A 15883-nucleotide genomic window follows, 5' to 3' on the forward strand; every position below is an offset into this window, starting at 1 on the left:
TACAATCAAAATCAAATGTTTCTTAAAGTCCAAGGGCGGTGGTAATCACTTTCCATCAGGTGAACCTCCTGCTCGTTTGCCAGATATAACATAAAAAAAAACGCCGGATACGCCTATTATTCTTGCCATAAGCGAGCCAATCATGTCTTTTTTATGCGTTATTTAAAACAAATGTATTATACATAAAAACTGCTGCACCAATTTATAAATTTCAAAGTTAAAGTAGAGCAAAAAACGTAATCGCTATGTATGTTTGTTACCTTAGCCCAGAACCGAGAAATTCCTTCGTCGAAATGAAATAAATATTAAGATATATTAATCTTTATGTTAATAGAAACATATGTATGTATGAAAATGTACGTGATTACGTATGCATGAATTAAGAAATTTCTATATATAAATTATAATCTATAAATAGTCAAAGTACATATACAACGTCATTTTCTGTTTCCGTCTGCATCTATTTTTTATAAATCACTCAACGGGCTTTAATACGATTTCCACTAATAGAAAGAACAATAAAGGAGCAAGGTTTGTATTTGTATAATTTGTAAATATTTTATACACAATAACGGCGACTGAACCATGACGTTGTTTTATCCAAAAAATATTAAGGATCAAGCAGATCGGAAAGGGCTTGATCGCCGATAATTCGAGCCGCTCTACGTTGAATACGGTCAAATGGAAGGAGCCGGTACTGGGGAGCACCCGCCCAGAAGTGAGAGCAGTACTCCATCTAATTAAAATTGTACTCTACTTTACAAATGAACACTTCAAAAGATGTCATCGTCTCCAAATTATGAGTAACAAATAATAACATTCGCTACGAAATGAGTGGTCGGATAACTGACTGCAACAATAAAACATTGATCTTGACAGTTAAAATTATTTTTTGAATAAGAAATAGGTACATGTTAATCTAAGTTTACCAAATTAAACATTATTATTGTTTGTCATTTATTTATTATTTATATAAATAAATATACCAACGAAATATTTTCTTCCTAAGCGACGTGTTTTGTTTATTAATAAATGGCTCCCATACGAAGTCGCCAGTTACATTATATAAGGAGTAAGGGCATATCCTCAAGCCATTCTTATTACAATCCATCAACCTAGGCCCTTGTCCGAAACGATTAGTATGACAAATTATACGAGATAACTTATTTAATAAACATTTATACATAACCCTACGTATAGTTAAGTTGTTATGTAATGTAATCACTTAGCTGTTAAACTATTTTTATGTAGGTCAGACTTATTGGTTAAATAGAAATGCGTTAATGCCTAATGATATAGGCCTTTTGATATAGCACAGTAATCACTTTTATATTAAAAAGTTTTCATTACAAAAATAAATTATAATGAGAGAAATAAAAATAAAATTTAAAATTTAAAAAACCCCCCGACACAAAAAATAAACTCTAAAAGTCATAATATACTAAACCCAATCTCGCCCACCGTCGTTCACATCTACATACTCTAGGTGGGTATGTAGATGTGATACTATAGATGTGAACGACGGCTACGAACGTAACGAAGTCTGCAAAAATGAAACGAAAACACGCACCACGATTAATTACCTCGCCGACCGTGGCTTAAACCATTAGGGCGTGCAAAACTAATTTAAGCCAATCTAATAGAAATACCCTATCACCAAATACGGACACTTCATGAGCCGTTTCTATCGAACTAACCAATATACCCCGTTTATAGCCTTCGCTATTGGCCGTTACTGCACAATGTTCGGAGTACCGATTTATATGAGCCCGTCACTTTCGCAATTCTACTATGTAAGGGAGGATTTAACGAGCTGGCAGAGGTCTTAGTTATGGGAAACTCGTTTAAGCCCCGTTTTATTTAAGGCATGCTGCCAATGAAAAGAGATAGTTCTGGAAAACTAGCGCAATTAAATACGGATATGAAACTATAGGTCTACTTTATCCTTGTATGTAATTTGATGTTTGTTGCTGTTTACTCAATGCTCTGAAGTTATATGAAACAAATTCTAAGTAAATTAATAGTCTAGTAAATAACCTCTTGCAAGCACTTTTGACTCTTGTTACCAGTTAAAAAATAATAAAATTCCGCAGACGTTTTTAACTTAGCCGTTTCATAAATTCAAATCATTTGTAGAAAATACATTGGTAAAGAAGGCATATTATTCGATACACGATTATATATAGATGATAAAAAAGCGTGGAGTTAATGCATGTTGACTTCCAGGCAGGATATTTTACATACATACATATTTGTATTTAACTAACATGACTATAATTTTAGATATTGAATAAGAGCAGCAACTGAGTTTCTTGCCTTTAATTAATATAGTTTGTTAAATGACGATTCAAAAGTGCTTGTAAAACCCTACTTAAATAAAGTATATTTTGATTTTAATTTTTTTTGAGTTCGGAATATAATTGGGCCTAGAACCGATATAAAACTCAGTAGTTTCTAGAATGCTATGAAGTCTTATTTAATATTTAATTATCTTGAACTGCTAAATGCTCAAAATAGGTGACATTCAATTCTAACATAATTATTAACACATACATATGTTAACCTGAAGTTGAGTTACGAATTTAGATTATCACAATACATACGAAACCATATCCAGTCAGATACCCAGAGTATTGATTTTAAGAGGTATTTTGGACTGAGCTAAAATAGGAACAAAGGTAGACTAAAACATATATAGTGACGTTTAATTCGTACATATCATATGTGTACTATGTATTTATTTAGAATACTTTGTGTATTTATTTAGAATACATTAATGTGGATATCAGTCGTATTGCAATGTTGGTGATGGAATGGTGGTGAAGTGATTCTGGTTGAAGTATTCATTGTGGCTTTAACCAACAGTGGTGCAAATTTTACCAATATTATGAATGCGAAAGTGTAGATGATATCTGTTACTCATTCACGTCACAACAGCTAAACGAAATTTGGCACTTTTTTATGGAATAGGTAGGTGGAACGGCAAATGGGCCACAAGATGTTAAGTGGTCATCACTGCCCATAGACATTGGTGCTGTTAGAAATGTTAACCATTCCTTATTTCGCCAATTCGCCGCCAACCTTGGGAACTAAGATGTTATGTCCCTTGTGCCTGTAATTATACTGGCACCCGCACCCTTCAAACTGGAACACAACAATACCAAATTTTGCTGCTTGGCGGCAGAATATCTGTTAAGTAGGTGGTACCAATCCAGACGGGTTTGCACAAAGCCCTACCACCAAGTACATTGATACAATAATGTCTGAAATGGGTCATAGGTCATACTTTATATAACGGAAAAATCAATCTACCCCTATACAAATCCCCATCACCTATTCACATGAAGCCGTGATGGGATTCTAGTATTATTTATATTGCAACGGAATATTAATAACGTTTTCGATAAATTTAATTTAAAACCGCTTGTGTCCTACGTATTCGGTGAAACTTAAATGTCAATATATTTTGGTAACTATTTTTTTACATTTACATTAACAGCCAGTAAGTTTTCCACTGCTGGGCTAAGGCCTCCTCTCCCTTTGAAGGTTTGGAGCATATTCCACTACGCTGCTCCAATGCGGTTTGGTGGAATACACATGTAGCAGAATTTCGTTGAAATTAGACACATACAGGTTTTTTGTTTCCTCACGATGTTTTCCTTCACCGCTGAGCACGAGATGAATTAAAAACACAAATTAAGCATATGAAAATTCAGTGGTGCTTGCCTGGGTTTGAACCCGCAATCATCGATTAGGATGTACGCGTTGTAACCACTAGGCCATCTCGGCTCTTGATATTATTTAATAATAATTATTGAGAGCAGACAATTATACATTTCTTATATAAAATCATATAGTTTTATTGAACATTTATTAAGTCCTTTGTAGCTGTGACGTGCAGTCACGTCGATATCCGATGGAGTCACGAAGTAACGGTATCAATAGGTATAAAATGCGATACTTGATAAAAATAGAAGTTTGAAAATATCAAACAACTGACAGCAGTTAATAAAATACTATTAAAATGTAATTAATTTTTTCTACACTCTAATTAAATGTGACTAAAATTTAAAGTTTTAGGTTAAGCCTAAGCAATTAACCTAAAAATATTTAAAAACACTCACCTTTTACGAGAAAGGGCAGACTTTTAGTTTTCTAAGCCATTAACATTCGCCAGCGTTAAATTAAAAGATTTTAAGCAGTCGAGCTAAAAATTATACTTAAGTTGAGCGAATGACAGTTTTTTTTTTTAATATAAGTATATATTACACCTATAACGGCAAATTATAATTATAAATATGAAGATATCAAAAATTATCAAGAACTAGGTGAATTTGGCTTTACCTATTATATATTGCACACAAACCGAGGGATGAATCAAAAATTAGACATATAATTTGGTACAAATATCCATATCCGATTTTATCAAAATCGTCTTAGCGGTTTTAGCGTAAATAGGAACAGACAGGGCTACTTTCGCGTTTTATTAACGTATTTATTAACCTTAATAATAAAATACAATAAATAGTACTTACAAATACTTTGCTTTTTACTTAAAAACAAAAACGAATATCGTCTTAGTTTAATCAATAAATAAATGATAAAGATTATGTTCTTAATCACTAATTTATCAAACGTACTGTTATTATATAATTTAAAATATGTATTCCTAAGGAGATATGAACCTAATTACTTATGCAATAAGCGTCAAATTCATGAAAAATATATTCAAATACTCTTGTTCAACTTTTTCATTTCCTGTACAAAACAATATTTCGTACCTCGCAGCTGACGAGATATTCATTCTTAAAAGTCGGTCTCCCATCAAATTCTTTTGAAAAAACTGTCTGCGTGGAAAATTATCTCAAAATATGTATTATAAAGATGGGAAGCCTACGGCGTACGAGCGCAAAGGGCAAGGCAAAAACAATGGTGCACTTTGCAATTAACTACGGAACCCGCTCGGAAGATACATTCATAAGCATCCACGCTGTATAGTTAGGCTCACGTACCAATGACTAATCGTAGAAATGTTTTTTGACAGTTCGCTAAATAGCGTTATTATTATTATTAGTATTTTAAGTTGTAAGTCTCAATTTTTATTCTACATTCTAAGTAAACGTATATTTAAATAATAATATTTAATCGGATCACCTAAAATACAATAAATATAAAATACATATGTATGTAATAATACATTTAAATTGTGTTCCAATATAATTTAAGGTTATTAAAAAATAAAATCTTATTAAGAAAATTAAACACTTATATATACCCTATTTTGGTAACTAAAATAAATAGGTTTTAAATCTTTATTTCTGTTGTTCATGCAATATTTGTGTACTCGTATTGAAAAACTTATTCATAATTTTGTAAAAACATTTGTAAAAACATCGTTATACCCATTTTAAATATTAATTTTATCAGTGGTTTGATTTGAGTTTAGTGTACTAACTGGTACAGTAGGTACATTGGATTTAATACAAGACGAAAGTTTAAAGTGTACTATAATTTTTGATAAACGTGATAACAATTTATTGGAATCTTGCTTCAGCACTGATACCATACCTCAAGTATTTAAAACGGGATATTTACGAATGTTAATTTAAAATCTGATACCATGCCGTTGTATTTGAAAACATTGATCATAATATTATTATAAAATAAGTAGTGTGCTTACTTCACAGCATACTTTAGAAGAAGACTAAGAATAATCGAATTTATTAATAATTTACACATTTTTTTTTAAGTTGGACGTTATTAAAAAACTGAAAGTAGTTCTTGAAGTAAAAATTAAGTGCATACGATATGCATTATTTAATTCAACTTAATAAAGTTACTCGTAAGCCGGAAACTACATTCGTTCTTAACCTTTGAAAACTTGGCAAGATTTCCTATTACCACATTTCCTCGCTCTGAACTTTGCGTGGCACTGAATCCGACTGTTTTATTTACTTTTCTCACTTCTTGGGGAGCAAATACTCGAATGGAACTGAGGAACGTAGATAAGACACTTTAGACGACGTATGTTTGTTGCGGAATTGTGTTCTTAGCAGTCATCTTAACCTTAAATAAATTACACGTGCAGAATAATGTAAAGATAAGTAATGGAAGAAAATCGACCAGTCGTTATGTTACGTCGATCTTAATTGATCGTAGGTTTTAATTCAGGTAAGCAATACTGAGTCTCCAATTACTTAATTTAGGTTTGTTGTTCATTAAATTCTCGCCGGTGATAATAGCGCTACTAAACCGTGTGTCGGATGAAATTCCAGAATATGTTTATTAGTAACCAAAATGGGAACAGCGTAGTGAGAGTTAATCTAAGCCACATGCTGAAGTGTATCTTCAGCAATAAATGTTAATTGAAATACCGATACGTAGATACGAAAGCTCCAATTATTTTTAAATCCCTGCGTAGAAGCTGGCACCAACGATGCATTGAATCGACACGGGTAGTTAGGAAATCGGCTCTTTTGTGAGCGCCATGTAAGCCGAGGGAGCCGACTAATTAGTCGGCTTTGTAAAAACACCCTACGATACGATACAGTTAACTGTTTTGCAGCCATATTGCCATGTCGATACCTATGTGTATATATGCGTAGATAGCTGCGCTTTCAACGATAAATATATTTTTTATTTAATTATTCAAAAAATAACTAACACTTAACAAGGCGATATATTTAAATGTTTTTTAAATATAATAATTAGTTTTATATAACAACAAATTTTAAACTCTCACGCTCGCGTAAAATATAAATATACATAAGGTATATAAATTTATATTTTATGAAACTTCTATAAAGTAACAGTATTTTATCCAGATTAGTCTAAAACTGCGCAAAATAAGATATGAATAAATGTGCAGTAGAACCCTTCTGCAAACTAGGTTACTAGGTAATTACATATGACATAAGGATGTACCAAATTAGACGGAATATCTTATGTTTGCAAATGACTATAATAAACTTAATTTTAATAACCATGCCCCTTCAATTATTACTTATTTTCCACCCAACGGGTCTCTTAGCCAATGAAGACAATATAGCTGACCCTTATCCATCCGCCTTTACGACTTTTTACCTACATTTGAACATGAAAATTAAAGTTGTAGCATCACTAACAAACGAACTAGCAACGTAAGAAATATTCAAAACCACTTCTTAAACCGTAAATGCGCCTCCAACCAAGGGATCCAAGATGTTATGTCCTTTGTGCCTGTAATTACAAGAACACTGGCTCACTCACCCTTTAAACTGGAACACAGCCATACTCGGAGTTGTGATTTCGCGGTAAAATAATTAATGATCAGCGGGTAACCAAACATATGAACACAACGCTGTACCGACGGTGAAACATCATATTTAAATATTATTAAAAGATAAGTTTTTTTTAATTCGAAATGCATTCAAAAAATTTACACAGAAGCTATACAACACTTGGGTTTAGATCATGACCAATAGTCGACGACCATAAGAATGTACCTATTTATTATTATTATACAATTAGAATTAACATATATACCATCGCTGATTCAACAGAAACATTTATGTATAAATATTCCTCGTTTTTATAAAAATGCATGTTATAGGATTAAATAACGCAACGAATGGTAAGTACATAAAAACCTAAGCACTCCCACATGTACCACAGACATTAATTAGAGCGGGCTAAAAAGAGCATTAACACTGTGCTTACTGCCAGCGATGTCGGAGAGAGTAAGATGTCTTTTGATGTCGTAAAGTCAGCATGTTAATATCTTTTGAAGGCACATGTTAATAAAGACTACTTTAACTCTTTGTTCTAATTATAACCACGATAGTAAAAAGTTAAATTGAATTGAACTTAATATCTAGGTCATATTTTAATTAATTCAGATTAAATTTTTTATAAGTTTTATATTTTATGTAAAAAATTTAATCATTATAATTTTTTTGGAAAAAATTTCTGTACAACGTGAACATACATAATATAGTTACCTACCTACACCATGTTTAATATATATATAGTTGGTTGTTATTAAAACAATCCCAATTAAGTCATTGCGTCTATGTATTTTTATTTTGTAATAAATCTTAAAAAAAAGCTTCATAAATACCTACATGTAGGCATTAGGTTAAAATGAGCACAATATGAGTAAGTATTATTATGAATTACTGTCTGGGTACCTATTTACTCCTACTTAGTACTGTCAATTTTATAGTTTTATCGCATGGTATTTTAATGACAATATACATATATATAATAAATCAATGATAAAAAAGTACTCTTCGCCCATGTTGTCCTACCTTTCGGCTCTCGTTCTCCTACCCGTTTTTCAAGCTTTACACATCCAATAAAATTCTAATAGGATCACTCTCGTGAAAGTCTGTCCGTACATCGACGAAAAAAAAAAAAAAATTACAAGTGTCATGTATCATCTCGATAAATCTGAGTGTTTTTAAAGTTTTAGGTGCATGTTGTAAATTTTATATCATATGATTTTAGTGGTTACTATTGATTGCATTAAAACCTTTTCCGGTATCTAAAATATATTTTTTACCTTTATAGTACTTCCTCTTCGTCTCAAGGAATTTTAAATTAAATAAAAAGTAATAGAAAACAAAATATAATAAGCAAAATACTAATTGCCTAGTTTCCTATTATTATTATTTATATATTAGATATTATTCGCATTTTGCTCCTAAGCTACAACAAGAATTTCTTTATTGACATCAACATATTAAGTATGTTAAAATACATAATACATAACATAAGCAGCCCGTAAATGTCCCACTGCTGGGATAAAGGCCTCCTCTCCTTTGAGGAGAAGGTTTGGAGCATATTCCACCACGCTGCTCCAATGCGGGTTGGCGGAATACACATGTGGCTGAATTTCGTTGAAATTAGACACATGCAGGTTTCCTCACGATGTTTTCCTTCACCGCCGAGCACGAGATGAATTATAAACACAAATTAAGCACATGAAATTTCAGTGGTGCCTGCCTGGGTTTGAACCCGAAATCATCGGTTAAGATGCACGCGTTCTAACCACTGGGCCATCTCGGCTCTATATCATACAATTAAATACAATCATACTACAACATCAACAAACAATTTGTATAATATTTTTTCATAGTTTTTCTTTTCATAATTGTTGCTATATGCGTAAATCTCAATCACCACTCCGCTGTCACCTTAAAAATAATAGCAGAATGTGACATTGCGCTGTGCTGAACAGACCTGTGAACCTTACTCACAAACACACTTCCATCTCCTTTCGAATACATATTCTACTTAATTTACTATTATTAATTAATATTTTTAGTTTTAATACACAAATTTAAATATACAATAAAGATGCAAAAAAAAATTAACACATAAGCTCTTTATTTATATATTTAGCATTTATACCTCACTACATTTATTAATAATTTGCCACAGTTATAGCATAGTCATATATATAGCATATTAAACTTTTTGTTACAATAATTTTTTTTCATTAAAATCATAGCATCAAAAAAATATAGTAATGATTATGACATACAACAATATCTGGTTATAAATGAAACAGTTTATATTTCAAAGTCTATATTTGGTAAAAGGCTGGAATGCAATACATTAAATGCTTATCAATTTCCCGAGTCCAGCTACAAATAAAAATGTAATCATAGTTATGTATTAATAGTAAAATAAAAATAATGACAAAAATATTTTAAAATTTGATTGGCATCAAATTAGGTGCAGTTCTATATTTTCTTAAAGATTACACTTATAAAAATGTATGTAAATCTATAGATAAAATTAATAAATTTATATAGTTATTAATACATAATTTAATTTCAATACTGGCAATGATTAAGTATTTTATGTCATGGTACCAAATACAGGATTGTGCCTGCAAATGCTCGGTCCATATTCCATATATGCTTGTTTACTGTGGCACACTTGGTAGAACTCAGGTGTCGAGCCCAACATACTACCACCAAACCAAACTGCATACCGTTGCATGTTGTGTGATATGACTTGGACATCAATAGGTTTAGGTGTAATGCGTCCTTCCGATAGCATTGTAGATAATTTCAGTCGGGCATCTACAGTACGTTTAATATCACGTTGGAGTCTTCTTCCAAAGTCTCTAAACATTGTAGAGCCTCCAGATAATACAATATTTCCATATAAACCTCTCCGCACGTCAATTGGACAGCTCTGAATTACTTCATCGACCATCTCATTCAAAGGCACAGTGAAATCAGCATTGGAAAATTCAGGGTGGAAAAATATTTCAGGTCCTAAAAATCTCTCATACCCAACATCAACAGAAAATGGATTTTTAGTTATAGCATTTATACCTGTATACTTTTTCATCCACTTTGCAGGATCGGAGTCATATTTTGCAAACTCCTTGGCAATATCTGGGCAGATATAACTGTATCTTTCCTTAATTGCCTTTGCAGTCTCTAAACTCTGCTCAGGAGGAATACCTACTTCGCGTTCTCTTAGAAGTGATTGAATAAATGATGTTATATTCCTACCTGCAATAGGAATATGCTTGATACAAGACCCAATAACATAGCCCTCAGCTACAGGAACAATATGAGTAACACCATCACCGCTGTCAACTACAATTCCAGTAAAAGTGCGTCCGGCTGAAGTACGCGATTTCCAAGACGCAGCTAGGGCAAGAACAGCTTGTACAGCTATGTACAACCCTGGCACATTGAATGACTCAAACATTATCTCCGCTAAATATTCTCTATTCTCGGGTGTATTCAATGGTGGTTCGGTAATTAAAAAGTGATGATCCTCTGGTTCTGCACGCAGATACTTAAAAATACATTGTTCAATGTACCTTTCCATTAAATCCCAATCTTCAACTAGACCATGACGGACAGGATATTTCACTGAATAACCAGTCGCTTCGAAAGCTTCGTCACCGATAAAGAAATCTAAATCTTCTACTGCCTTAGTCATACGCCTAGTACTTTGGTCGCCAACTTTAGCAGTTTCTTTTATCGCTATGGCTGACGGAATGATAAACTGGGGCTCCTTGTTACCGGCAAACCCCAGTTTGGTATAGCCAGTTCCCACATCGATAACACATGCCGGTAAATGGTCACCCATTTTTCACTAAATGCAAATGATTTCACTATTATATTACTGGGTGCGGCAATATCTTCAAAATATTTTTGACGTACGAAAATAATATGAATACATCGAATGACAAATCCAATATGTCAGCGAGGAAATCGGAAGATGATTAATTTTACGTTCCTATTCGCACAATGAAAATATTTTTATCCATTGAAACTAATTGTAGTAATATTCAATAATAGTTACATATTATAGGTAAATAAAAAAAAATGTGTAATTTTTTTTAAGTTTTTACTACCCTAATTTACTAATTTTTCTTCTAACTGAATAAATAATAATTAATCCAATTTTAATAAAAATGAGTATTGTGATCTTGTATCTTCAAATATATAAGTTAGTATAATAAATTTTTGTTATTCTCTTCATTCGTATTTTTTTAGAATTTATATGCTTAATAATACTATTAATTCCATAAAAAAATGCAATTCTTTTATTTATACTTAGTAAAAAATGACATGAATGAAAAAATGTTTAGCATATAAAAATATTCTTTGTGTTGACTGTGTCAACTTTTTTATTAATAATTCAGCAATATAGTATTTTTGTTCTATATTGTACTATTTCAAGTAATATGATATGCAGCAAAGAAAAATATAAAAGTAATTAGAGATCTTAGTTGATTTGTTTGCATATTTAGATTAAAGAACAATCAATTGCAGTAGATTATTAATTATAATATAATCAAGTAATTAAGTAAATATATCAGGTACTTGATCAACTCTTAATGTGCTGAACATGACTTGAGAGTAAAATTGATGAAATTGACTTTTTATATTTCAAAAACACATTATTGATAATTAAAAAGAAAATAAAAACAAGGAAAAAGCAGGTAGTAACAGTTTTATTGTGACCCAATTTTAATACTATATTTACACAATATACATTACAGGAATGTAAATGTTTTAGAAACAGCACAAAGAATTACTAGAAACACCAATTATTATTTCTACATTTGTTTAGTGAAAATGAAAAATAATTATATTATAGTCTGTCATAAAAATTTTTTAACTTATTTTTATGGCAATGCCGTACATCTTTCAAATCCTGTAATATACACATATGCAGCCAAAAGCAATATGTCATTATTTTATCGTGAAAGCCTTATGATAACATTATTTTACTTTAAATATTTTTAGTAACAATTTTTTATTGAAAGTTTATCAAACATTCACTGTATAAAAATTGAATAATAAGTAGGTATATCATTACCATATAAGTATGAAAAAAATAATCACAATTAAATTAGAATTATTTTGCTCAATATTTCAGATTAAAAATATACTATGCCACATATTGACTTCATGCATTAGAGGTTTACAAAAATCAATATAATATTTACATAAGAATGAATAATTAATCTTATAATATTATTTTTTTATAACATTCAGTGAACATAATTATGAAATAAAATAAAATAAGTGCATGAGTTAGTTTACTATACCTAAGGTTTATTATTTGTATTATATAAAGGGTTAAACATATTGGATTATTTTACTAATATGTAAAAAAATACACCTACAATTTTTCATACACTTAATTAAGTAGACTAACCTGCAATTAAATATGATAATAAACATATTTTTAATCTAGTAAGATACAACAAACAATGTAACAAGTCAACTAAATACTTGACTTTAAAAAAAAAAAAATAAACATAAAATTTCCATTATTAATATCAGTATCAGTATCAGTATATCAGACTTAAATAAACATGGATAGATATAAACCACAACATTGTTTATAATACAAAAAAAATAATGTATTACAATTGTCTCTGGTCGATTGTCTATGGCAAAGACAATACTTTTAGATCTCTCACCACATTGCATAATCTGAATCGTCCATGTCAAAGATAGTGAAGAAACCGAGGATAGTCAGGTATACAATCACATTGCCAGCCAGAGTCAAATAGCATGCACCCCAAAATATCTGAAAATTTGAGTTTTTGTATTTTAGTTATTTCTAATACTTTATTAACATGTGAGTAATCAACTGATGGTTCTTTCCAAGGAATACTTTTGTCTTGGTTTCGGAGATAAATCTGTTTTGATTTCCAAATGTCATTTTATTTTCTCGTTGTCCCAAATAATTTAAGATCTCTTTTAATTCTTTAATATTACTACTACTATATTTGGCTTTTGAAATTTAATTGAGTCTGTTATCTCAACCATACCGATCAATCTCATTTGTGTCTTCTCCATCCTACATGACATTGGCGAAATAATCTGTGCCCTATGGCACAACTAAAAGCCATTAAACTAAGAATTGAATTGAATTAATTCTTTGATTAATTTTGAATGCATTTTTAAGACTTCCAAATTCTTAGTATTTTCTATCGTAACGAAGGTCAAATTCTGCCCTAAACATCTTATCTTTACAGCTCAACCTGCATATTGCCATTTAAATAGAACTGGTTTGCTGACATTTCATTTTTTCAATTTTCAATTTTATGTCAATCACACATACTTTAAAACATACAAAAAATAAGTATAATTTTATATATATTTGCATTTCCAAGAAGTTTTTGACCCTCATAATTTTTTACTAAAGTATAGTGTCTGCTTTGTTGGTCTAGTGACTAGTAACCAGGATTAAAAGTAATTACTTCTGGCTTGTAAAATTTATCTTATTCAGGCTAAATACAAATTTAAATTAAATAACATACCACTGCAGCCCGAGCAAGTACAATGGGTAGAGCAAAGGAGCTCACAAGAATGCCCATAGTTATAAAAATAGCTGTCTCCATACAAGGCGAATTGGTGCCACCAGCACTGTCTGTGTGACGTCTTGCTATCATTGTGGGGATGGGGCATAATACATAGAAGAGAACAACAAAGAATGGCCACCAATATCTGTAAATTGTAATTCAAGTTTTATGAATGTCATGTATTAATAAATCATTAATTAAAATAGTTCTTTTAATTAAATTAGTTGGTCCTTATTGCACACAAACGATTTTTCAACTAGTTAACTACACAATAAAATGTAAGTATATAAATTCAAAATTTATGGGAAGAATTTTCTACAAACTTTTTCTCTAAAATGCTTTGGAGAAAAACTAATCAACAAACTAATCAGGGTAGGTAGAAAAAATGTACAAGCATAATTTAATTGGTCTTGATTTTTTTTTTCTTTACACAATACAAATATTTCATCTCAAATCAAATTATTAAAAGTAATTTTAAATCCCCTATATATTCTCTTTATGAAATCACAATAATGTAATTATTCATATTATTTTGTTTTTATTTGGAATGAGTAGTACTCTTACTTCTCATTCCAAATAGAAAAACTAATTGTGTAATTTGAAGTGAAAGGAAAAATTTGTAAGGCAGTAGTGGAATCTGCCTTTGAAGGCTTATTCCTTTCTGAAGGCATCATCCTAACAATTATATAAATTTATATGTATGTATGTATTTATTGAATTAAATGGTAAATAAAAGTACAAATATATAATTATTAATATGAAAGTAAATATGTCAAGTTTTGGCAGTGTACATTATATGTAAATGTACAATATTATGTAGGAATAATTATTTTTTATATTAAATTATTGATAAATTTCACATTGTATTTAAGTTATTTTGTAACTGTAAAAACATTGTAAGACACTAATGTTGTCATATGGTATAAACCACAACATCTAATAACAGCCTGCATTTGCTCATTGAATTTTTAGCAGTTCCTCAGTGGTACTAGTTTTTTGGACATTCCTCACTCTGCTCTTCTTCAATAAACATCCTTTGAGATATGAGATTGAGGTAGAGACGGCTGAGATGTGCATTCTAATACTTTTAAACAAATAGACAAAAAATGTGCATTGTGCAATAAGTTTGTACAAAATCTTGCATTTCTTATAATTATATAAAAAGTAATTTACAAATACTTACTTATACTGTGGTAAGGCACAAGCCAATATAACAAAGGTCATCCCAATCGAGCCGGCGAAAGCCAATGACACCAAACTAGAAATGTATATTTTAATCATGATAAATCTATTTTACAAATACCTACTTTAATAAAATTATACATTTTTAATGGATTGTATCGCAATTTTTTTTTTCATATATTGTATCCCTTTACTTTATTTTTATTCCTCGATTTATCATTTTAATATTGTATAATTATTTTTTTAACTCAAATAAACTACCCACTTTGACAAGCCCATTGCAAAATAGTGTTTGTATTGATTTTATATTTGTAAATCAAAATATAAAATTCTACTCACCCTGTTATTAGCGCATGACGAAAACATGAAAAAGAAAAAGTAATCGTAAGTACATTTAAAGACTAATACTATATTAAGGTGTTTGTAAATATAACAAATGAGTCATATGGACGGACAATTCTGAACCATTTTCTGAAAAAAATTGTTAAAATTTCAAGTAATAAACGTATTTACCTTTAATTCCAGCCATTGTTGATATTAATATTTAATCTAACGTTTTATCTTACATCTAATAAAAACGCATAAATATAATAAAAACTTTCAGAATAAAGAAATGTCACAGGTACTAGGCAGTACAGCAGATAAAAAATATCAAGTTACTAATTACTGACTACTGAAAGTAATAATATTTAAAGTATAAAAAGTAATATTTTTTGTTAGGATTTAGTAAAAATAGTTTTTTTATAAATTTGATGAATAATGAAAAAATATAATATATTTTTGATAATATGTATATCTACAAATGTAACTTATTTTAGTACATATATTATGAATGTAGTAATTTAAAATCTGCAATAAAAA

At 30.3% G+C, this 15883-nt stretch overlaps 2 protein-coding genes across 2 annotated transcripts; both read right to left on the reverse strand.

The window, feature by feature from the left end:
• Window positions 1-9541: 9541 nt before the first annotated feature.
• LOC125070544 (actin-related protein 3) lies at window positions 9542-11216 on the reverse strand. Its single transcript, XM_047680449.1, has one exon. The coding sequence runs from the start codon at window positions 11101-11103 to the stop codon at window positions 9847-9849; it is 1257 nt and encodes a 418-aa protein (XP_047536405.1). The 5' UTR covers window positions 11104-11216; the 3' UTR covers window positions 9542-9846.
• Window positions 11217-11955: 739 nt separating this feature from the next.
• Window positions 11956-15656, reverse strand: LOC125070554 (leptin receptor gene-related protein). Its single transcript, XM_047680466.1, has 4 exons — window positions 15536-15656; window positions 15024-15099; window positions 13799-13985; window positions 11956-13062 (listed from the first exon to the last, which is right to left on the reverse strand). The coding sequence occupies exons 1-4, from the start codon at window positions 15549-15551 to the stop codon at window positions 12949-12951; spliced, it is 393 nt and encodes a 130-aa protein (XP_047536422.1). The 5' UTR covers window positions 15552-15656; the 3' UTR covers window positions 11956-12948.
• Window positions 15657-15883: the final 227 nt, after the last annotated feature.

The sequence above is a fragment of the Vanessa atalanta genome, chromosome 17 (assembly GCF_905147765.1).
Source record: "Vanessa atalanta chromosome 17, ilVanAtal1.2, whole genome shotgun sequence".
Taxonomy (NCBI): Eukaryota; Metazoa; Arthropoda; class Insecta; order Lepidoptera; family Nymphalidae; genus Vanessa; species Vanessa atalanta.

Excerpts from the sequence above, each read along its gene's own strand:
- LOC125070544 (XM_047680449.1), bottom strand. The coding sequence starts at position 11,103 with ATGGGTGACCATTTACCGGCATGTGTTATCGATGTGGGAACTGGCTAT.
- LOC125070554 (XM_047680466.1), bottom strand. Across the intron at positions 13,986-15,023 it reads TGTGCCTTACCACAGTATAA|ATATTGGTGGCCATTCTTTG; the intron begins GTAAGTATTTGT and ends TACAATTTACAG. Across the intron at positions 13,063-13,798 it reads TACTTGCTCGGGCTGCAGTG|ATATTTTGGGGTGCATGCTA; the intron begins GTATGTTATTTA and ends TCAAATTTTCAG.